This window comes from Branchiostoma belcheri, unplaced genomic scaffold (genome assembly GCF_001625305.1).
Source record: "Branchiostoma belcheri isolate BF01 breed outbred unplaced genomic scaffold, Haploidv18h27 scaffold135, whole genome shotgun sequence".
NCBI classification, from domain to species: Eukaryota; Metazoa; Chordata; class Leptocardii; order Amphioxiformes; family Branchiostomatidae; genus Branchiostoma; species Branchiostoma belcheri.
Window position 1 is genome coordinate 592,495 of NW_017802769.1, and position 24,519 is coordinate 617,013.

Sequence of the window (24,519 nt, forward strand, 5' to 3'; positions counted from 1 at the left end):
GTAACAACTCTGAAGAGAAGGAACTTCCTTCAACTCTTGGGGCCAAAATATGATCATTTTGGAGTTGATCCAGAGGCTGAAAGGTTGTCGTTTTTTTTCAAAGAAAAAAATGAAGGGGGCGAATCTGTGAACCAACAAATTAAATTGGTGTGGCCTTAGTAAGGTTAAAAAGATTCTTACCTTGAAAGTGACCATATCGCCACACAACAGACTGCTCTTGCTGGAGTGCAGCACACTGATGGCCGCGTTAGGGGACGTTCGGGTCAGCGTGGTGTTCCCGTTACCCAACGTGTACCCAGAATCCTCTGCAACCTCCCACTCTGAGAAAACAACAGTAAAACATTTAAAGTAACGGTTATGGTTGATTGGCTGCAAGATACAGACACTGCAATACTATTGGCTGCAAGATACAGACACCGCAATACTATTGGCTGCAAGATACAGACACTGCAATACTATTGGCTGCAAGATACAGTCACTGTAATATTATTGGCTGCAAGATACAGACACCATAATATTATTGGCTGCAAGATACAGACACCGTAATATTACTGGCTGCAAGATACAAACACTGTAATATTATTAGCTGCAAGATACAGACACTATAAATAATATTATTAGCTGATACAGGCACTAATTTTCTTTCAAGGTTGCTGGCTTTTAGCCATTCTATTTGCAAAGTCGAGACTTAACTTTATCAAAAAGGACATTATCATGACACATTTCTGGAGATCTTTAGTCAAGAGACACACACAAAACATGTGAGAGAATGTGAATGTTGCGTAGTTGATTTGGTTACCATGCTGCAGCAAAGTTGTCCTAGCAACTTGTGGAATGCTCCATGGAGACCAGCCACGGACCATCTTGCAGCACACTCTGAAACTGTAGTCCACGTTTAACTGAAATAAAAGTAAGATAATATAGTATTATATGTGGTTTCGGGGTTTCATACTCAGAACACGTATAGACCATTTTTTTCCTTATTGTATTTTGCAAAAAATCTGTTGTCAACCACGTAACCAGAACCCTGCTGAGCTTCCATACATTTATTAGCAAACTTCATCTAAGACAGGGCCAAGAATGAAGCCCTGGAGGACACCATATGCTTTGACATTATGAACTAGAGCTGTACAGCTTTATGTGACTTGACATATATGAACGACCTTGTCGAAAAGTGGCCATTCTGGCTGAACAAGCATTCGAGAATAAAGAATGGCATTCAACAAACAAACAAATGAAATAAACAACCTTCAGGTGTTTGACAGTGCAGCAGGTGTCTTGGCCCTGGTACGCTTCGCGGAACTTTGTTGTGTTCATGGTGACCCTGTCCACCCTCCCGCAGCAGTACTGCAGTCTGTACTCTACTGGGGACTGCTTCTCTGGAATGTCATCATCTTCTATCTACAAAACAAAAGAAACCTTTGTTAGAACACATGTAATTTGCACTGTTGGTAATTCCATCACCAGCGAAGAGACATCTGACATGGCAAGTTTCAGTAAGTTTTGTTTTGTTTGAGGAAGCTCAAAAATTACTTAGAATAGAAGTGGTTTCTGAGCAAAGAAAGGGCTACTGTAAATATGAAGAATTATACTAATCATTATCCAAGCAGCCTTAGCATATGTACTGTAAGATAAATGACCATGTCATAGATAATTTCCTGGCCTGGTTCAAACATTGGGACAGTCAATGCAAAAGCTTCTAATGTGTTATGAACTTCAACAATAAAATTATACACGTATAATACTATGAAGATATTTCCTCAACATGGATTCTTTTAACCAAACAACATCATAGAAAACTACATCAATGTTTACACTTTATGTCTTATAAACCACAACATCCCCTTTTCTGTACGCTCACCTCAGACCAGGATGTACTCACCCCACACCACGATGTACTCACCTCATACCATGATGCTAGAACCCCTCCTGGCCTCTCCCGTAGCTCCTCTACCTGGACCGGTGCGTGGGCCAGGACGTACCCGTCACTCCCAATCTCCTCCGGCAGTTCTGTGATACAGGCTGGGTCCAGGCCAGCCAGCAGGATACAGGGGACCTCAGACAATGGGGGCACCTCTGGCAAGCTGCAGTGACAAGCAATGTTGCTAGAGGGCTCTGATGTATTGGTTACTAAAGAGATGAACCAGGTCAAGCACATAGAAATAGTACTACATACCGGTAACGTTACATTGTACTCCTTCCCCTGCATTCTTATTTAGCTCCTTTCAAATTTGGACTGAGGAACAATAAAAAGAGTCAAATTCTTTGCTCTTTTACTTCAATAAGATAGCTGAGACTCCTATTATATTCAAGTTGTGGATCACTGGGTACTAGATTTTTTTTTCTTTTTTTTAACGGTGTCACTCAATGCAAAGCCAATTATTAGTGAGTATAATGTAGTTATGTCAGGAGATGGCGGTGGACCTTTATTTTGAAGCTTTGTGGATTGTAATCGGACGGAAAGCAATTTCCTACATGAAATAGCCCATGTGTTGATCATGGCCAGATAAAACATACCTGTTGAGTGATCTACTGTTGTTCCTGTCACAGAATGACTTCAGCTCCGCTGCTGCTATGACTTCACTGGCTTCTACTAGCTTCTCTCCTGTGATATGAAAACAATGAATGGAGAGCTAATATGCAAATAAATCTTCACATTGTTTGAACCACTTAAGTCTTAATTGCTGAAGAAATTTCATTTATACCTCTACACCTTTTGAATCTTCTACTTTTTGAACCATTTTAACAGTCATGACACATTTACATAAAGAGATATTGGAAGTTCACTTCTTTAGACTACATACATGTTATCTTATCTTATATGAATACTGAGCCAAGGTCCCGCGAGGGACATCATGCTCAGGGGCTGGGAGGTGCAGACCCAAGCGCGGCCGGTGGTGCTGGTGGTGCGTACCGAAAAAAAAGACGAGACAAAAAACAATCTAGTGATTTGGGCTAATCCCACAATAAATGTGCAAAAAGTGTTAACAACAACAAAAAATGTGAGTGGCCACACTTGGGAAGGTACATTGTTAACTCTGGGTGGGGGGAAGGCCCAAATATTGAGCCAGCCCCCGTTTATATTGACTGAGTGTGGTCACTGATACTAAATGTTGTGGGAGGTTATTCCATTCTGGCACCGTTCTTGGGAAAAAAGCTACCTCTGTGTACCTCTGTCTTGGTTGGGAATACCACAAAACGGTGGGAGTGGCCTCTAGTGGAGCGTGTGTTTAGTGTTATGTAATTGTGGGTATAGCTATCATGATTGTTATGAATGGATTTGTAAATGAGTGCTAAGCGGGCTATTTCTGTGTTGCTGTAGTGTCGGTAAGCCATGTGTAGTACGGAGATGTGTGGCGCTTGTGGTGTGTCTGTCATCCCTGGATATGAACCTAACCCCTAAAGATGTTGCTCAATCTATCTTTCAAAAGTTCACACTAGTAACATATTAATTTCTTAACACTAGTAACATATTTTACTGACCAACAGCGACATAGATCAGATTGAAAATGAAGTTTGAGAGCATATCTATGTGTAACTCACCTTCTTCTATCACAGTTAAATCCTCTATGATGGAATTCTTAACAACATCTTCACATTCCCTGAGTGGCTCCAAGGATTCGACCTCTATCTCCTCTACCCTATCCAGCAGCTCCCTCTGTCTGGTGTCTATTGCACTGCAGATGGCCTCCTTCAGCTCCTGGAAGTGTTTTTCCACTGTAGACTTGGCTTCATGGGCAGAACTTTCAACCTATTGTAAAATGTAGAAAGAATGCCTAAATATTTTTATTCCTTTTTCTAAATGTATACAACCATTTCAAAGCATATCTAGCATCATAATGGACATTAGACTCTAGAAAGGATGCTTTGAAGTGACCCAATGCTTAGTATAGACTCCCCAAAACACCATTATCTGACATTACGATCTACCTTACATTCATTCATGTATATTCCCTTTTGATGAGAATATAAAAAGGTTTTGAGTTATCTTAAAAACAGGATGTCTTTTTTTTGCTGTTGTTAATTACTTCTGTTGACATGGTCCTATTTTACATAAATAGCAGCAGGGCTGCGTTCAGGAAGATAAGAAACAGGTCGACCTCGGGAGAAATTGGAAACCTGCTGCAACTCTCCATAATAAAGGATATCATTAAGTCAGATAATGCAATTATTATGTGGGCCATTCAATACATCCTCTTTGATAATAAAAGCCATTTATAAGGCTTCTTTCTACGAGGATCTCATGAAATATTCAATAACATCTCCAGGCAATCATCTCTATAGTGACATATTGGTCACAGGCACAAATGGGACAAAACATCTTTTATTCATGATGTCCCCCAAAGGCATGTCAATGTAAGGGCTAGGATGACACTTGGTAAATAGGGAACCACAGATATGAAAGGAGTTAAATCATGCATGCATCTATGATGAGGTAAATTGATGAGGTATTTACGAAAGCATCTAATAAAATGCAACTGGTGTAGAGCGCAGTAATTTTGGTGAAATGTCAACTTGACATTTAAAAATAGTTTTGGGATTACAAAATTCTAAACACAACCATGTACTAGTATATAAAGGAAACGGTTCTGAAACAAAAAAGAGTGCTACTGGTACATGTATACTGGGGTACTAGTAATTATGTCCTACCTGGGCCGCGATTACGTTCGATACGGGTGTTCCGGCCTGTGTGATAACTAGCGGTACGGCCCGGGGGTTCTTAACGCGTACGGCCTGGGGCTTCCAAATGTTCCATACAACGATTCGAACGCGTTTCGCCCTAACCGCTTGAACCGCTTTCGAAAATTCGAACACAAAATTCGGACGTTGGAATTGATGTTGTTGCATTGTTTGGGTTTAGGGACACCAAATATTCGCCTATTTCGCATTAAAAGGCGTGTTTTCTTGGGTGGGTATGACATAAATAAAATACAACCTCGGTCCCAGCCCTCCCGTGGATCGGATCTCCCTTTGGCCGTCGGGCGATCCGACGCGCGGTCGGGCTGGTATCTCGGGCGATACAGAATACCCCGTGTTGTATTCTATATTTATTTATGATAGGCTGAGTACAGTAGATCAGATTAATATTGACAGTTTGTTTGTTTAGTTTTGTTTGCCATGAATTTTGTACAGAATAATTTGCGTGTTCATAAATTCTATGCAACCAAATTTATCATGCCATGCTGGGTTATTTGACATGTGGTGTCTGGTATTAGAAAGCCATTTCTGTTACTTCCTATTACTGCTAAGTGCACTGAAATCTTTCAGTGTAACACCACATCATAATTGACTTTCACTAATGGATAGGGCACACACTCGGCACTAAAATAACTGGCATATTTCAGAATCATGTAGCTCAAATGTCAACTGCATTAAGTATTATATGTACAAATGTAGTTAACTGTTACCCATGTTGTCTCTTTCACACTATATATATATATCACACCATCACATGATTCATACAATGTTAAATGTTTTTTACACATGTAAAGGTGTGCTAGAATATACAGTGCAATTTTACAGAATACAGTGCAATTTTACAGAATACAGTAAAATTGTATTAGTACACAGTGCAATTTTACAGAATACAGCACAATGGTATTAGTATACAGTGCAATTTTACGGAATACAGTGAAATCATATATCAATATACAGTGCAATTTTACTAGTACATATATTCGGAATACAGTGAAATCATATATCAGTATACAGTGCAATTTTACAAGTACATACACATGTATATTCCGTAAAATTGTATACTAGTAAAATTGCACTGTGTTCCGTAAAATTGCACTGTATACTCTGGCACCCCTTATGTAGTACATGAAAGCTAAGCAAGTTTGAGTTTTTAGACTTGAACAGGCATCAAAATTTTGAGAAAAAGAGTTCCTCTACTGAAGTTTTCTGTACAAAGCCACCATTTGCCGCAGTGGACATCTGTTCCTGCTGTGATAACGATTCTCTGTAAAGTCCGCCAGTCAATAATGAATGTTTGGAGAGCTCAAAAATGCTGACAAATCGGAAACATGCCATAAATTTACTCTTACATCAAAGCGAAAAGTTCTGCTTTAGGATGCAATTTTTTTCTCACTATAATTTTTCCCTGCGTGAGAATTTCATTGCCAAAGGAATTTTAAGGCAAACTAATACTCGCAGCATATGCTGCATTACAAAGTTAATTACTATTGATTAAATCTTTTTTGTGGTATTCTAATTGCTCAGTAATGGCAGTCAAGTGAACTTAACAAGACCATGATTAATTATGTAGCTGCATAGTTATCCTTGTAAAGTAAACATGCATAGAGAAAAAATTACAATGTGTAAGTATATATTTTTAATGATTTTTCCCTTTTTGGCCTCTGTGTTTTAAAACAGATCACTCATCTCCTGTATTTCATTTTGTCCTGATTTAACCTAAAGATACCTCATTCTATCTACAAGTTATTAGTTATAGAATGCTGAAAAAATATTTGCTTCTCTTTATATCTTCTTGCTTGTATATTGCTGATATATGTGAATTTGAAAGAGGTGGAAAATATGAATTAATGGTGCATCATTTTGGATTGATTCCTTGCTAAGTTGATTTCATACCAGTGCTACATGTCCTTTACTCAATTTTCTAAGTTGTAATATAATTACCCAGAAAAGGTTATATTGGTACAAGGGACATGTCGTAAATAGTGATGAACTGTCGCAAATGCCTTGCATTACTGATGCCTCGATAATTATTAACCTTCTCCCTGATACCTAACACTGTAACGAATACAATATTTCTACTGAAAGACCACCTCGGTAGGAAGAAGGTTAAAGACGAAATGGGGGCCCGCAAGCCCTTTTCCGTAGAGCGTAATCGGCCGTTTTATTACTACGTAGAGCGTAGACGGACCGCTCTAATATTTTTGTGTAGAGCGTATTTGGCGTTTTAATTCTACGTAATGCGTTGTAGCCACTTGGAATTTATCGTAAAGCGTAATCGAGAGGTTTCCGAATTCAGCGTAGAGCGTTGTCGGGACCCCCCCTTGCAGGCCCTCCGAAATGATGTACAGCTACCTGTTTCTGGATCAGGCCACAACAGATGTTTGGCCAATGGAGGTCAGAGGTTAAATGGCTTAGGGTTTTCAGTGCAAAGGCAAATGTCAAATCTATTTGTACTTGTGGCTTGAACAGTGCATGTGAATACAAATAGTACGAGTCACTGCTATGTGTTTAGCCAGGAGGCAGTTTGCCAACCTTGTAGTTAATGTCAGAAGGAAACAGACTTTGTTCAATGACTGTATATGGACTTTTTGTCAGACCACCTTGTGGGCCTTCCTATTGTAACATGATGGAATTAGTTTCCATAAAGGAATTGTGGTAACACTTGTATAACACAGCCTTTGTTATACAAATTATGTAGGTCAATGCTACCATTTTTTGTAATCAATCAACTATGCAATTGTGAAGATGTTTTGTCTCTGACCTCTTTTATTTCCAAGAATCAAAAAAAGTAACTTAGTAAATGGGCCTTTGTTTTTGCACCCTAAAAGTCTCCACCTCCCAAATGAATCCAAAGACCCCCAGGGTAATGTTTGTTTATCATTGATGAAAACATTAGTGATTAGTATGTACAAGGACATTATACACATATACGTCTAAACAATATAGTCTACTGAGGATGTCATCAACATAAAATTATGATATGAACCATCACAGGAGCGAGGGGACCTTGTGTAGGAATACCTGTATTGCACATAAAAGAACGTGGAGATACCATATCATATTGCTCATTGGAACATAAGTTACCTTAGTCTGTGTATAATGTCCTTGGTCTGTGATATTAAAAAATAATCAGCTAGTGCAACGAACCTTTGTGGGTTGAATTTTTAGAAAATGAACATGAAAATAACTTTCTTGTTTTTATTATCTGATGTAACTTCAAAAGACACATATGTAAGCTTGGGATAAATTTCTATCAGTGAAAGACCATCAAAATCACAGGTAGCACGATATGTTTCACACTTGCATCATATGTTGTAAATCACCAGACGTATGATAATTTTCTCACCTGAGTTTTGGCCAGCCCAAGGAGCTTCAGCCTGTCTTCGAGTTGTTGCACGTGTTCCCTCGCCTGTAAGATCGTTTCCCTGATGGAAGACAGTTCCTGCAAGTCTCCCATCTCGTCCGGCGGTGTTTTTACATCTCCCGATCGCGGCTAGAGTCTGGATTTTGGCGAGGTAAACATGTCAGACATGCTCCTCCTCCTTCTTCTGTCCGCCTTCCGGGGGAAACCGGAAGTGAGGGCGAGTTGCGCGCGCAGGTCGCCGTGTCAATTAAGTTTAACATTCCCAGGATGCACTGCGAAACCTGGGTGGTAAATCATTTGCATTAGCACAGGAAGGCATCTTCAGTGTGTTTTGATGTGTTGTAAAGAATGAAGTTTTTGTCCTTTTTAACATGGAATATGTGGTTTGTAACGTTATAGTGGTATTAAACGCTATACTGTCTGTTAGAACGTTAAACCACTTATTCCATGGGCCTTCCATGCATGGAGGTAGAAAAAGAGACTCTCTTTTTCGTCTTTTTCTACCTCCATGTTCCAGGTTAGAAAGAACACAAAAAACTTCATTCTCTATTTGTTGTCAGATTCGACCCATAGTAATCTAATTAATCTTGAGCATCAAAATACCCCAACGCCTCAAAACATATGCCTTCCTGTGCTATGCAAATGAGATTTACCACCCAAGATTCGCAATGCATCATGGAAACTGGAAACTCGTGAATGCCTAGTCTATTTCCCCGGGCTGTGATTGGTTTATTCTCTAGGTGAAAGGTCACACAGAACCTTGGCGCCTTTTCTTGTGTCTTTCCAAATTTTCTCCCGCTTGAAATTTTCCAAGAGGGATTTCGGATGCTGTTCTAGCGAGTGTTTGGCCGATCGCGAGGAATATTTGTACCTTTGCGGAGGAAATTATTTCGGCATGGAGATAAGGTATGTGGAAGTTCCGAGAACGAGAAGTTAAGGCTTTTTTTTTTTTCGGAAAACAGACAAAGCAAAATTTTGGTGAAAATTGTCGGATGTGGGGAGGGCGATTTTTGCAGTAGATAAACATCCGCATCAAGTCAGAGGATTTGCAACTTTTCAGTAAGATAAATATGTTTTGTTTAAGTACGGGCCACACGAGGAAAAGATGAAAAAGATGAAAATTATATTGGTGTTATTTTATTTGGTATGACTATAGGATAGAATACAGTATATATGAAGGGCGATTTGTAACTTGGGGGAGGGGGGCAATCTGCATGGATTTCCTCTAAAAAAAAATTATAGGGAAATAGGAGGAACCCAGCCTTTGTCTATACAAATTTTAGTATCTAGTACACTGTAAAATATGTTTATTACATGTATGTTTCTTATACAAAAGGCTGCCAGGCTAGCCCCACCAATGTTGGGTGCACTGAGTGTCGCCATGGAGACAACAACGGGGGTGGGCTGCCAGGAACAGGTAACAAAACAGATACAGAGCGTTTAACAATGTTGTAAGGTTTATATGTTCAAAAGCTAGGTGTACATTGCGTGCCCTTGAAGCTGGTGTGTTATACCGGCAGATACAGATACAAAACAGGTTTTTTTTCAACCAACTTGTAAACAATGACAACAAAATTTAAGTTTCATTCAGAAAGTGTGTTTTACTCTCTTCAGAATTTTGAGCATTCCTCTGAACACCTGAATAAAACCGGAATGTTGTTATTGTCCCTGCTTAACGAAATTTGCTAGAAGTGGTATATCTATTCTCAACGATGTAGGTGCTGGGTTGCACTTGGTTCAAGTTCGTACTGGCAGTCTCACTAGGTTTTGTCCCTGAGTGACTTGTGCTGTGTTGTTGGAAATGTTTCTAGATATTATACATCCATATCAAGTCTATGTGTACTCTCAATATTCTCTTTAGAGAATCACATCTGTGTGCTGATTTCTTCTCACACTCATTCCACACAACAGCCTGGTAAGGAGAAGATGGCAGCGGTGAAGTGCCCCCCTCCCGCCCCTAACCTCATCACACAGTACTTCAAGTCCCCGCCCAAACCTGAAGTCACCTCCCCTAAACCCTCAGGCATCATGGGATACTTCAAGCCAATGGGTAAAAGTCCATCACAACAATGTAAGCCACAAGGAATGATGGGTACCAAAATGGCCTCACCTGTCACTGCTCCTAAGTCTCTGTCTGAGAAAGATACAGACAAACCTGTGAAAGAGAAAGTCACCAAGACCAAGCTGAAGAAAGTGGCAAAAGCCAAGAATAAGAAGCCGTCCAACAAGGATGTGGAAGAAGTGAAAGATCAAGATGGCAATCAGGAAGTAGAGGAGAAAGAGTCAGAGAAAGTAAAGGAACTGAAACAGACAGGAACAGAATCCTCGGCATGCTTGAGAACAGAGAATGGGGATGGTGGATCTGTGGGAAACATCAGAAAGTCAAAGAAGAGAAAAAAGAGTGACGTTTTGAACTCTTCTGTTGACGAGTTTGAAGCACAGCCAAAGAAAGCATCCAAGGTGTCAGTTTCAGCAGCACCAGTGGAAAACCTGACAACTTCTCAAGATGAAGCAACTGCTCAAGTTGACAAGAAGACAAAGTTCTCAACCAAGGCAGAAGATGGGAGAGAAGAGATCAAACAAACAGCCACAAATGTTAAGAAACAGGACACTCCACAAGAAGGTAAAGGTAAAAAGCAATCTTCAGAGGAGGGCAGAGATGTGGGAGGAGTTAACCACTGCAAAACAGCAGAGGAAGCTTTGATTGACAGTTCCACAGCTGTAGACAGGTCCATCTGTGAAGTAGATCCAGGTGACGACTCAGTGATGATGATATCTTATCACGACTACTTAGCCAACAGCCAATCAGAAGCTGAGGAGGAAGAGGATGAGGATGACAAGGTTGCTACTGATGTCATTGACCCAGAGAACAATGACCCTAGCCATGTTGAAGCTGAAATATCTTACATCGACTTTCTTAAAGATGGTGTAGAAGAAATAAAAGATGGCCATAACACTGAAGGTGTTAAAGATGTAGACGAAACATCGAATCAGGAAATACCGTATGAAGAGTTTGTGAAAAACATAAGTAACACGACAGGTGAAGATGATAATATGTCTAAACCTTCAGGAGCATCTGTTGGTGGATCACCAAACTCCTCAGGCCAAGGAAAGGTGGTGACAACAGAGGCACAGGTCCACAGTCTCAAAGAGGAAAATGTTCCAAAGCAAAAACATTCAGAGTTACTAAAGCAAGGCAAAAGAGCATCAACTCCTAAGACCAAGGGCAGGAAAAAGTCAAATGTGGTTGTTGAAGAAGTGGACTTAGTCATCGAAGAATCAAGTGACAATAGCAAGAAGGTAAATGAAGAGAGAGCGAAGATCCAAATTTCAAGCACAACTAAAAAGGATGATGATCCAGAAACAAGAGCGCGCAAAGAAGAGGTGAGGAAAAATTTCATGGCAAATTTCCGACAACCTGGCACAAAGAAAAAGGCAGCAGAAACAGAGGGAAAGGATGTGGAGTCTGTAAAAGAAGACCAAGGGAAGGAAAAAGAAGTTGAGGATGTGAAAGCTGACAAGAAACGAGCTGTGAAGTATTCACAACCTGCAGCTAAGAGTAACACCAGGGCAAGAAAACCTGCTGCTAAGAAAGCATCTATAGAGAAAAAAGACGAAGAAGAAAAAGAAAGTCCAGCTTTGAAGAAAACTGAAAGATCTGACATAAAAACCGCAAAGAAGAAAGTCACTCTGGAAGATGCTACATCAACAAAAGTGAGGAAGAAAACTGATAACAAAACTGCAAGAAAGAAGAAGGAGGAAGCAGCGAAAGAGGCAGAATCAGTAGAAGTGGTAGAACCTGAAGTTGAAGAAACACCAACAAGAACCACCAGGTCAGGGAGGAAGTGTGTGTACAGGTCACAGCTGTTGAGCATGGGGTCACCCAACACACCAAGCCCCATCCGGCTCAGACTGACCAGAGTGACCAGGAGGAAGCAAGCCCAACTGGACAATCCTGAAGACTTCACACCCAAGAGCAAGAAAAAGGCAAAGGTTTGTGGACACACCATTTTGTTTGTGGGGAAAATTTTTGTCAGCAAAACTATTTAGCACTCATATAGTATGTGTATGTTAGATACTGGTAAAATACAATTCCAGTGTTTTGCAACAAATTCTTGATTCCTTCCAACTCTAGAAACCCAACGTACAATAGTACTGATCAATGATATACTTATATTATCTCATGTATGTATAAGATGGTGTCTAACCCCCTTAATAGTGATGCATACCGGTTCACTGGACTTGGATCCGGACTTGTAAGAATGTTTAGGTTCAAGTCCAAAAAAAACTAAAAGTCAAGAACCGAGTCCGGATTTATTACCATAAAAGACCATTTCACATACCCCTTTTCTTTCCAAACCACCTAAAACCTTCCGTAGATTGTAAAATCTTTGCTGCAAAATGAAGAAAATATTGCCATCGGGCATCGTCAAGTGTCTGCCTCCATGTTATGTGGCCAAAGTTTCACCCGGACAACATTGCAAGGTTGCCAACATGCAATTTTGTATATGCCATGGGTTATAGGTCCGGACTTACAAGTCCGGACCTGAACCTAAACCTCTGGACTTGAATCCGGACCTGAACCTAAAATTGGGTTTAGGTATGCAGCACTACCCCTTAATTTTACAGATTGTTGAATAACTCATAACTTCTAGAATGAATATATTAAATACTTTGTATCGTTATAGAATGCCAAGGTCACCAAAGCTCAAGAGCTCATTCAAAAAGCAAAGGCACAGAAAAGCAGTAAAGCAAAGTCAAAAGCAGAAAATCGCCCGCAGCCCAAAGTGGCCAGACCCAAGAGACAAGCGGCAAAGCCAAAGAGCCCTGAAGTCGTGGAAATAACGGATGAAACAACAACATCAGGCCCACAGTCAAAAAGGGTCAAAGCAGGAGAAGGGGCAACCAAAGTAGTGTCTCCTAGAGGGAAGAAAAGAAAGATAACTCCCAAGAAAGAGGCACCAAAGGTTGGAAAAGATGGCAAGCCACTACGGTCTTTCCTTGATGTGCTGGGGAAGAAGAAAGTTTCCTCACCTAGAAAAGCTGGTAAGAGAATATCTTTTATTGTTGCTTGATGTTCTTATCGTATGTAATTGTTGTAGTATGCTGTAATACTAGTACATGAATGACAAACTATTTACATTACAACATGTAATTCATCAATGTTTGATCTGGAATAATGTAAAAAAATAGCATGTATCACTTGTTTTAATTTTTCCCAATGATCATAGCTGGTTTGCCAGTCAAAGTTGTCAAGTCTCAGGCACCCAAGTACTTGTTCAATTTCTATTTTTCATCTGTTTTAGATCAAACTTTCAAAGGTTTCAGCAATGACACAGTATATTTCTGTCATTATAGTAGGTTCTCCAAGGAAGGCAGCTGCACTTTTCAGCACATTTGGGAAGAACGTCACCAAAGACGGAAGGTCCAGTCCTCTGGTCATCCTGGATGAGGACAGTAGAGGGTCAGGGTCAGAGAGCTCCATGGATGAGGCCACTTTTGCAGCCCGCAGGTTTGTGGTTCTTGTTTGTTTGTTTGTTTGTTTAAGTATACCGGTAAGCCTTTAAAGGCAAAACACACCAGATTTGTGAAGACCAAACTGTAAGGTTTGATCCACTCACACCAGGTTGGACCCATAATTTTACCCATAAGTGTTTTTGCCCACAGGTTCTTTAATGTGTTTGAGGTCACGGTGTCTACTGAAAAATGACTTTATGTCCCATCTGAGAGGATGTCCTTAACCAAAGCTTAGTACTCACTTCAGGGTTCTTGGGTTCAGGGATGTAATTTTAGCGTAGTGGTACTGGCTGCCTGTCAATGGGCCCTCTTTCCGTGGTGCGGAGCTTTTAAAAATTTGACCTAAAAAAGGGGCCATTTGAGGGATACCCAAAGGGAAAAATGTTATTTCTAAGGTATGTACAATGTATCCTTGATTAGTAATTTTCAACATTTGATCTGGCATTCTTGAACAAAGAAATACAGTCACAATGCCCCTATGCTGTATGTGTAGGGGGGGAAATTTAGCGTAGGGGGTCAAAATTTTAGTGTATGGGGGGAAATTTAGCGTAGGGGGTCTAAATTTTAGCATAGGGGGCCCCTATGCTACTTTATGCAAGCTAGAACCCTGCACTTTTACTTTAGTCAAGTAATGAAATAGGTATGAAATGCCTTTCCCAAGGGTACAACATTGGGATTTTTTAGTAAAAGTTCTTTGACTTTGCAGGAATTTCTTGATGAGTGGCATCCCAGACAGACTGAGGAAACAGATCACCCTGACCGCTGCTCAGGCCCAGGCCTACGCGTACCCGCCCTTCCCAACGGTCAGCCATGTCCAGCAGAGGGACACGGTCATCCCTGATGGACAGCTGGACTTCTGGAACCTACCACACCCGAAAGAGAAGAGCATTCCAACGGCAGAACTTCAGACTGATTGGAATTTTGAAAGCAAGGATCTGAAGGATGGTCTTCATCTAGGAGCCGTTACAACATGCACACTTAAACATGTGTCTGACAGAGAGGTGAGTTAACATTAGACTCTATTTGGCTAGCTTAGTGCAACACTTTTGTCTACTGCGTATGTTTGAATCATGCATCTATACGTTTCTATATTTGTTCATAAACGTTAACTAGGTCATACGATGGGGAACTGATAAGGTTTTGTAAGGGAAATTTGAAAAATGTAAAGAAATGTTCTGTTACACAGAGCACTGATTGTTCACACCTACACCTTTTGGTCTTTAGCCAAGAACCCCAGTCCCACAGCTGCCCCATGCCGTGTGTAAGAGTCTAGTGGCAGAGATAGGCACCTACTGTCCTGGGGTGCCTGTCAGAAGAGTCTATAAGCGATACAGGTCCAGGTATCTGGAGCATCAAGGTCATGAACATCAGGAACAGTTGCAAGGTATGTATACTTACTGTCGTTCAGAAGTGATTGGTCAATATTAATTATCCTGATGAAGGCGACAGTGGTCGTTGAAAATTTGGTCTCTGGATACCTGTTGTGTTGGAATAAAGTTCAACATTTTACTATGAATATAATGATTACTACCAACACAGATGAACTTTTATGAGGATTGTTTGCTGTGTCATTTTTGTTTGCTTCGTGAATGATATGATATAGTCAAGTTAGTCTTCCCAGGAAAATCTTAATGTAATTTTAAAACAACATTTTCCTAAGTAGAATTTTTCTCCCAATTACTGGTTGCACTTGATGTACAAGGAACAGAAGAGCAGGTCAGGATGTGTGTGTCAAATACATGTCCAAATAAATGTACTTCAAAATGTCCTTGTTTCTAAAAGATGCTCACACTTTATTTTAATGCAGATTCGTCACAGCCTACCAGTCAGCCAGTCGCAACCACTGAGCCAACAGCTCTGAAGAACAAGAAAAGCAACAAGAGGAAGCTTTCAGAGGTCACTGAAGGTCAAGAACACAACACCAACAAGAGGAAGAAGACGGAGGAAGAACCTGAAGGTCAAAGGAACAGCCCAGAAGGTCAAGAGTCGAGAAAACGAGGGAGGTTGAGTAGGAGATCCAAGATGGCCGACAGAAACAAAGGTCAACAGTCGAACACGCCCAAGGAGTCAGATGGGGAGGGGGGCAGAAGGAGGAGCGGTCGGGCAAAGAGAAACTCCAGCCCAAGTCAAGAGAAGGAAGAACCAAGAAGGAGCAGCAGAAGGGCCTCAAGGAAACAAGACGAGGAAAACAAAGAGCAGAGTCAAGAAGAAGTGAAAATCGTGGAAGAGGCACCAACAGAAAGTAGTGAGACAAATCAAGGTATGTTCTTGGCAATAAGTAATTTTTTAACCTCCATCTCTTTCAATGTTCTAAGAACAAGAACAATATTCATGTTTATAGTAGAGGGGATTCATTCCTCAAGCTGACCGACATCTCCTACACGTAGTTGTACCTTAGTAAGACATCTGGAGCCACATAGTTCCCGTTTAGAACTTTTATTCAGCCTGTCACATGACCAGTTTCGCCTGTGTGGCTTCTTCAAGTGTACAGAGGCTAATGACACAAGTACATGAAGTTCTCACTTATACACCTTTCTGGTGCATATTGCCCTCAGGTCAGTTACATGGGGTTTGGATCGCCCTGACGAACAATATTCATGATTCATGTAATGACGTTAGCTTTTATTCTTGCAGATGGCATCCAGGACTCACTGTGGACAGATAAGTACCAGCCTAGAAGTTCCTCGGAGGTTATTGGTAACACAGGGGCCATGAAGAAACTCAAGGGCTGGCTACACGACTGGAAGATCAGGGCAGACAAAGAGATGAGAAGGATGATGAAAGAGATGAAGAAACAAAAGAAAGCCCAGAAAAATGCAGGTTAGTTTACTGGTGCTACCCTGTTTTAGAATCTTTCAAATACCGTAGCTGCTATTGTTTGAAATATGAGTACAAAATCATGACAAAGAAATGTAGACGAATGATATGATAGTCATAATGAGTAAAAATTGCAATGGGAGATGTTATGGATAATGTTTGAGCAACAAATTGTAGAAAAATGTTTACTATCATAAATATAGTTATGTATCTGCTGTGTACATGTACATGTAAATGTACAAATGTATGACTGCTGTTTGTCAATCCCAGCCAAAAAGTCGGGTTCCCAAGGCTCGGGTGACTGGTGGGACGATGATGACAGTGACTTTGACATCAGCGATGATGGAGACAGTGACTACAATGAGGAGGAGGAGGAGGATGGCCTCTGCAACACCATGCTGCTTCTGGGGCCAACTGGCATCGGGAAGACTTCAGCTGTGTATGCCTGTGCCCAGGAACTAGGATACAAGGTGAAAGTCCAGTCAGATTTGCCATCAAGATAATTTCCGGGACAGAAGTATTGTTTTGGGTAGTGCTAATTCATGCTAGGTTTGTATGTTTGGGTTCCAAAGTGAGTGGACAGAGATTGGGAAGTCAGAAGTTGATTGACACTGGTTTGACAGATTTGTTTATTATGATTATTCACAAAGTGAAAGGGAGGGCAAAACAGGTTCATACACACCTTTACAAGTTGCCCTCCCCCACAGATGTGGTCGTCAAGAATGTATGAAACATAAACCATGGTGTTATAGCAGTAATTTACATCATATAAATGTACGAGTAATAAAGGATTGTATGATGTAATTCATTAACGCAAACTATATCTACTTTCCAAAAATTTGAAAAATCTGATTTCCTGCTTATCACTGATACGAAAAAGATATAGACAATGTGCAGAAATCCAGATTTTATGAACACAAGATAATCTGATTTTGTGCTGATGTCACTACTTCCATCTGCCCAGGTGTTTGAGGTGAACGCTGCGTCCCTGCGGAGTGGGAAACAGGTGCTGACGCAGCTGCGGGAGGCCACGCAGTCGCACCAGGTGTCCAAACAAGCCCAGACAGGCGGCGCAGCAAGTCTCTTCAAAACCTCACTCACACCACAGAAGGGTAAAACCTCTCATACTTACACATGTCAGAGATGGTACTTCAAAATATTCTTCTATTGACTGATAGAAATCCAGGATATTTATGTTTACTGAAGGAAAACATATTGTTTTTGCTCAGTTTCCTCTTCTCCAAACACAAAAGGTCAATGGCCTGGGCCAGACAGTCTATCACCATGGTAACTAGTGTTGGGTTACATCATGTTGCAATATCATAGCAGGAGGGATTTAGACTCACCATTTATATGAATGTTTGAGTAAAAATTAACAGAGCAGATTATGCGAAGGTAAACATCATGCATTTGCTTTCCAAATGTTACCTTTATAGTTTTTATTACAATGACTTTGCAACACAGAAAGCACAACTATAACAGCTCATGTTACAAGTTGTTATAAGTCATGTGTATCATTTGTAAAAGATAATCATGAGTTTGTGATACTATTTTGCAGTCAAACCAGGAGCAAACAAAGCATCCATGCATTCTTCCTTTGCTGGCTTCTTCAAGAAGACAGAAGATGGGACGAAGGAGGAAGACAGCAGAGGTCCAGCAGGAAGCAAGAAAGTCAGAAGATCACTTGAGCTCGGACAATCGTCAGAGGCCAAAGGAAATAAGAAAGTGAAGAAGTCAGGTTGGTAACTGTAGTCAATGTGGAAATATCAATATCATGATTAGTCGATGAGGAAATATTAATTCCATGTACACAACAAGTGATGATGTGTTAAACATTACTGTCTTTATTTTGTAAAGGTTATGTCTTTATTTTCTAAAGATTATGTTGAAAATAAACACATAAATCCATTTAAACTGTAGCCCCTTTTTAATGTATTCATCAAGATAGGGGTCTTACTTAGATTGCGAGCATCAGTAGGTTAAGAGTTTTAGACTAAGTTTGCACATTTAAAAATTGTGTGTTTTAATGGACAGTTGCAAGTGTCCTTTGTGAATAATGTAAAAAAAAAACTAACATTCTTGGTTGTTATACAGAGAAGAGAAGATCCAGTAAAGGCAGTGGCAACAAAAAGTCATCCGAAAAGCAGACAGAAGCGAAACCAGCTGCAACACAAGAACCTACACGAGCCATGACTTCACTCATTCTGTTTGAAGAGGTAAAGTGTCATCATTCTTGCTACCTTGTGTTACAAAGCTTCTAGCAATTTTCTAAATAAAGAATGGAGCTTTTTTTCTGCTGATAAACTTGATGATGATTGTGAATGGAAAGTGATCTTTATATCATGTTGGACATGATTTATATGAATTTTTAATGTATCAATAGAAGCATGTAGATTTAGTATTCCCCTTGCCCCCCCCCAGGTTGATGTAGTATTTGAAGACGACAAAGGATTTCTTCCTGCCATCAACACACTGATGACGACCACCAAGAGGCCCATCATTCTCACTACCTCAGGTCTGTATGGGTTCTTTTATCATTTTGTTTATTTATTTGTTTATTGGGTGGGCTTACTACTAGTGATGCATACCGGTTCACTGGACTTGGATCCGGACTTGTAAGAATGTTTAGGTTCAAGTCCAAAAAAACCTAAAAGTCAAGAACCGAGTCCGGACTTATTACCATAGAAGACCATTTCACATACCCCTTTTCTTTCCAAACCACCTAAAACCCTCCGTAGATTGTAAAATCTTTGCTGCAAAACGAAGAAAACATTGCCATGGGCATCGTCAAGTACCGGCCTCCATGTTATGTTGCCAAAGTTTCACCCGGACAACATTGCAAGGTTGCCAACATGCAATTTTGTATATGCCATGGGTTTAGGTCCGGACTTACCAAGTCCGGAACTGAACCTAAACCTCTGGACTTGAATCCGGACCTGAACCTAAAATTGGGTTTAGGTATGCATCACTACTTACTACTGTACTCTCTTCGCAGCCTGGGGCTGAATTGTTCTGACTTTTGAATCAGACATAAGGATAACAATGTTTGCGTCTTACTTTCTACTTTAATTCAAGTCGAGTCATGTTATCCATTGCTTAGAATTTTAGATGTCTTCTGCTACTTTCCAGATGCCACCTTTCCTGCCAGATTTGAAGGAAGATACGAAGAACTGGCATTCAAACAACCTTTGCAGGTAAGAAGTATTGAAATGTTGTTCTTAACATCACTTTATCCTGTCCTCAAAATGTCCTATTGTCAATATTCTTTAAGTAAGCAATGGTATTACAAAAGTCTCCTTATGAAATAATGTGACATGTGTGAGTGTATGTTGTTTGGTTAGTGCAGCTTTGATATAAAACTTTCAAAAGAGAATTCAAAGTAATTCTCCCCCCTCTCTTGCAGCCTATTGTAACATCCCACCTGCAGCTGTTGTGCCTTGCGGAGAACCTCCCCACCAAGAGAGCCGATGTGGAGGCTACAGTGGCGCTGAGCTGTGGGGACATACGACACGCCATGTTGTCCCTGCAGTTCTGGGCTGAGTCAGGAGGGGGCAGGGTTGAGAAGCAGATGGCTTCAGATCTCCACAAGGTACCAGAATCTGTTATTGTCATGTCTGTCAGCACTTACCAGTAGCTGTTTAGGACACAATGTTCACTGTGAGTCAACAGAAAAAAAAAGTTGTCATGTCTGTCAGCACTTACCAGTAGCTGTTTAGGACACAATGTTCACTGTGAGTCAACAGAAAAAAAAAGTTGTGTCAGTTCTGCATAGATACTCCATCAGCAAACAATATTTATGTTTACCGAAGGAAAACATGTTGTTTTTGCTCAGTTTCTTCTTCTTCTCCAAACAGTGACCTCTGACCTGGTCAATGACCTGTACCAGATTGTCTCTCACCATGGTAACTGGTGTTGGGTTACATAATGTCGCAATTTTATGGTAGGAGGGATTTATTCTCTTTGATTTTAGGTTGCCACAAGCACGGAAAATATGTCACAACCTGCGCAAATTGAGGAATCTTCTCAGAGCCAAACTTGCGACACGGCCGACATATCTGTCAAACCTGGTGACAAGACCACCATGGTGCTGGGACCACTGCCTGATGATGAAGACGCCATGGACGCCGATGACTTCCTCAGCTGCAGGAGAACAGCTGCAACACTCAGGAACAAGGTGCCTCTGGCTGCAGATGACACATGCGACAGCTGTCCATCAAGTCAAGAGGTTGCTATGGAAACAGTTGCCATGGAAGCAAGCCCGGAGACAGTGGACGTACATTCCCAATGTTTGGAGAGTGTTCTTGGAGTCCACAATGTCGCAGGCTGCAAGAATCAGCTTCTTGAAATGTTCAAGGTACAAAAAAGATTTTTCATATTTTGTGTAACTGAATGTGACAGTAAAGGTTTTTGAGGTTGTATATTCCATTGTTGTATCTTATATTATATACTGACTGTGTGTTTTACATCTTTTCAGACTCAAGACTCTGACCAAGAATGTCTTGCTAGGCAGATAACTCTCACAGCCAGCTGCCAGTGGCAGGGCAGAAACCTTCTGTTCTACAATGTCGAACAACTGCTGCCCCTCCCCACAACTCCATGGATCAGGCCCAGATGTAACAACTCGAGTGTACTTCAGACTGTACCATCACAAGATGAAGAGAAAGGAAAGGGGAGACAGAGGAGAGGGGAATCTCTCCTGGATAGTTCACTGTTTGATGCAGAAGACTTGCCAAGTTCTCAGCCCAAAGATGCTACAACAGAAGAGGACAAGAAATCTCTACAAGTAACAACAGAAGGAAGGACTAAAAATGAAGAAGATGTTGATGCTCAGAGCACCACAACGGTTGTAGAAAAAGAAGAAAATGTCTTCAAAAAGAAGCTCATCTGCCAAGCGCTTGCATCCTTCTGTGAACTGTCAGAAAACAAATCCTTCCTTGACTCACACAGACACAGCTCTTCTCAGAAGGAAGGGTTCTGTAAGACTGACCAATCAGCATGGAGAGCAAAGGTCAAGTCAGGTATGACTGACAGGGTGAGGATTGTGGAGGAGTCTGATTGGAGGACAGCAGAGATGGGGGCGGAGCTTCGTGCTGCAGTGGAAGTGATGAGTATGAGGCAGTGTAAAAGAGCAGTAGGAAAGCTAGTGTCAGAATTCACACAAGATTCGGGCAGTAAAGACTTGTGTGAAGAACTAACACTGCCAGTTGTAGGTGATGCAGCTAACTTGAGGACAGTAAATCTACAGGACGAAACACAAGCACAGCTGAGGTATGTCCTGATTTTTCTTCTAGACATTTGAGTCTCCCAATGTTTCTTCTACATTTGTATGGCTCACCCATAAAATCATGAACTAAGACACATGTCTGAAAGCAGATAGTACTAAAAATCTACCTCAGCAATTGACTTATTCCTCCCTTGCCTTTTTAACAATACATGTACATCCAGATGTGAAATATTACGTGTACTACCATTTCATCATTGGGGTGAGGTAGATGAAAAAGTAGATAGGTAGATAGCCATTGGAAAAATGATATGTTTCAAATTCACATTCTTCAATGCTTTTTTTATTTAAGTTGTCCTTTCTTTGTCACAGCATGTTCAGCACGAGACACCAGACTGTACATGGAGTTATGTCAGCACTGCCTAACCTGACTCACGGTCAGCACAGGGCCGTCGCACTGGACTATCTCCCCACTCTCCGCTCCATCTGTGCCACAGAGAAACTCAGGGAAGCATCCAAACTCAAAAGGAGGTATGAATACTACTGCTACAGACATTGTTAGATCTCCAGGGCTCTCTTTAATAGATGAAATGTACCCAAAGATCTATTCCATCATTGCACTATTGAATTTTCTATTGTTGATTTGGACAAAGAAGTTTAAAATGTTATATGAATCGTTGACTCATCTATTGTTTTGTACGTAGGTTAATTTCGTTGTACCCATGTATTTGTCTGTATATCTACTTGCAGTTTTAGACCTTACAAAAGTCGCTGTACTTTTGTTGTGTCAATAAAGTTCTCTCCTCTATGAACCACTGGGACTGGGAGATGAGAAAAAATAATAGATCCTTCCATGTAGTGGATGCATTCTACTCAAAATAAAACATAAATAAGCATGTATTTTATCTAGAAAACATTCAGTGATTACCATGTAGACAAGTAATATTTCAAACCTTGACCACAAAATTTTCTATCCTTTGCAGGTTTTTGCACTACCTGGATAACAATGGATTGTCACTCAAACAATCTGTTCTAAATGCCCTGGCTCAGGAATTCTGAAGAGGTACCAGTATTCTAGAAGTGTGTGTAAATTAAAGTGTGGTGAATGAATTGTGAGAGAATGGTGATTGTGAGATTGTTTTTACAGATTTCTTCCTGTTTAACTTGTAACCTGTAGCTGTACAGAGAAGGGTATTTGCCTTTGAATCAACTAAGATATAAATTTCATCCTTTGTCATCAATGAGCAAATGTTTTTCTACACGTTTCATATTTTAGAGATTGAAATGAATTTGACAATACATGAGGTGACGGGTTAGTGTATTACCAGTATATGTACCAACTTTGACTACTTCTAATCTATTGTATACATATTTTCTTTAAATAAAGTTGTTTGAAGTAGTCTTTAAGATGGAGCATGACCTGATGTGTAACTGTTCGAGAAACAAATGAATTGTGTGAAGTATTGTAATTTTTGACAAAAATTTAGGAGGATATTTTTGCATTTTAGCCTTGGGCACTCCCAGGACAATACCAGGTAAACTGGTTTTCCCAAAAATTATGATCAGTAATCAGTACTCTATTCAAACTAATGGTCTAGCAGCATGTCTGTAACAGTGGAGTTTATCAACTGTATAAAACTTGATGTGAAAAGATTTGTGTCCTTGCATGAATTGGTGATGTACATGTGTAATTATAGAAAATTAAAGTGATTAAGTGTGATATCTTCCTGTGTTTTTACAGTATCACTTTATTCACATATTGAAATAAAATTTCGTATTACGTATTGAAATAAACTTTCATCTACTTTCCCTCCAGAACACAGAGTCATTGAAACGAACCACCAGAGCTACATGTAGGGAAATATTTATTATGGAATGACCCCCTTTTGTCTGTCACAAGATTATGTGTTTTACGAAGTAGACCAGAGCGGCAGGTAGGCTGGAACAGCCATCGGGCTTCCATCTGGTCCTTCCTCCCACTCGAAACAGGCACCCATAACGTTACTGAACAGGTAACCAACCTACAGGGAGAGAAGAAAACAAAGTGAACAAGACTGGCAATGAAAACATACATTGCCATGGCGACGGTGGTTGCTGTGAGGGTTATTGTTTGCATGGCACTGCCATCTTTTCTTGATTTTGAGGAAGACTTGGTACCTGTTAAGTCCAGACAGATGCAGTGCACTCCTCCCCAGAGTGGACCCTGTCTGAAATATGTCTCTGTCTTAGCAAAAGATTTTAGAATACTGGGAAGCATGCAAACCTCGGCTGGCTCCTGGCAAGATTCCAGGACCTTTGACCTGTCATTCTGCCTGTCAATCTTCCCCCATCCATGTGCTGTCAACCTACCCCGTCTAGACACTTATTCCGTACTCAGAAGTGTGCATAGTCGTAATAGCATTGAATGGTTAAAATCCTGAAAACAGCAGGATTCAGACCTGGATCGAGATCATACCTCAAACGCGTTTAGGTCAAGTAAGAACCACCACCATCAAATAAAACTAGAACAACCTGTTGATAACTTGTTAGGCCACAGCAATTTAATTTGTCGGTTGTCAGATTTGCCTCTTCATTTTTTTTTTCTGATTTTCAAAAAAAAAAGACTGGTTCGGAATCAAGTAAAAAATGCTCATATTTTGAGTAAACAGTTGAGGAAAGTCGTTTACTTCCTAGTTGTTACACTTTTTCCATCTATCAATGCAGTGGTTTGAATTTTAACCCAGCCTTTTGTGTTGCCTTAATGGCTACGACCTAAGCATTTGAGGCTATGATAGGATGCCTAGACCTGTTATTATTTTTTTCGCCCTGTCGCTTCATATTTTTTCTTTAAAAAATCCGAGAACCAAAAAATTAAATTGGTGTGGCCTTAGTACTGTAGTCCTCATGCCTGTATGCAGGGGGG

The 24,519-nt window shown here is 40.5% G+C and overlaps 3 protein-coding genes across 4 annotated transcripts in view; 1 reads left to right on the forward strand and 2 right to left on the reverse strand.

Moving 5' to 3' along the window:
- Positions 1-8,281, reverse strand: part of LOC109464256 (cytokine receptor-like factor 3) — a 12,759-nt gene extending 4,478 nt beyond the window's left edge. The window contains exons 1-6 of the mRNA XM_019761192.1: positions 8,045-8,281; positions 3,544-3,751; positions 2,518-2,605; positions 1,904-2,084; positions 1,249-1,401; positions 800-899 (exon numbers count right to left, since the gene is read on the reverse strand). Coding sequence (XP_019616751.1) covers positions 800-899; positions 1,249-1,401; positions 1,904-2,084; positions 2,518-2,605; positions 3,544-3,751; positions 8,045-8,155 — 841 coding nt within the window. The 5' untranslated portion in view covers positions 8,156-8,281. The remainder of the gene's footprint in view (positions 1-799; positions 900-1,248; positions 1,402-1,903; positions 2,085-2,517; positions 2,606-3,543; positions 3,752-8,044) is intronic.
- Positions 8,282-8,802: 521 nt separating this feature from the next.
- LOC109464270 (ATPase family AAA domain-containing protein 5-like) lies at positions 8,803-23,337 on the forward strand. Of its 2 annotated transcripts, XM_019761218.1 has the most exons (20): positions 8,803-8,968; positions 9,399-9,500; positions 9,989-12,055; positions 12,751-13,108; positions 13,421-13,574; positions 14,286-14,580; positions 14,804-14,963; positions 15,387-15,839; positions 16,214-16,399; positions 16,667-16,866; positions 17,361-17,508; positions 17,955-18,134; positions 18,491-18,612; positions 18,818-18,911; positions 19,526-19,590; positions 19,800-19,985; positions 20,367-20,750; positions 20,871-21,664; positions 21,990-22,148; positions 22,601-23,337. In XM_019761218.1, exons 2-20 carry the CDS (start codon positions 9,420-9,422, stop codon positions 22,674-22,676), a joined length of 6,162 nt encoding a protein of 2,053 aa, XP_019616777.1. In that variant the 5' UTR covers positions 8,803-8,968; positions 9,399-9,419; the 3' UTR covers positions 22,677-23,337. The 2 variants fall into 2 exon arrangements, with proteins under 2 accessions (XP_019616777.1, XP_019616776.1); XM_019761217.1 differs by lacking the exons at positions 8,803-8,968; positions 9,399-9,500 and having other exon boundaries at positions 9,975-12,055; positions 20,871-21,149; positions 21,183-21,664.
- A 131-nt stretch (positions 23,338-23,468) lies between these two features.
- Positions 23,469-24,519, reverse strand: part of LOC109464271 (phospholipase A2-like) — a 3,786-nt gene continuing 2,735 nt past the window's right edge. The window contains exon 5 of the mRNA XM_019761219.1: positions 23,469-23,638. Within this exon, the coding sequence (XP_019616778.1) occupies positions 23,528-23,638 (111 nt within the window). The 3' untranslated portion in view covers positions 23,469-23,527. The remainder of the gene's footprint in view (positions 23,639-24,519) is intronic.

Bases quoted from the DNA above. Each gene is read 5' to 3' on its own strand.
- LOC109464270 (XM_019761218.1), top strand. From the start codon at position 9,420: ATGTTGGGTGCACTGAGTGTCGCCATGGAGACAACAACGGGGGTGGGC. The intron at 14,964-15,386 runs GTATGTATACTT...ATTTTAATGCAG, and splicing joins ACATCAGGAACAGTTGCAAG to ATTCGTCACAGCCTACCAGT. The intron at 20,751-20,870 runs GTACAAAAAAGA...ACATCTTTTCAG, and splicing joins AGCTTCTTGAAATGTTCAAG to ACTCAAGACTCTGACCAAGA.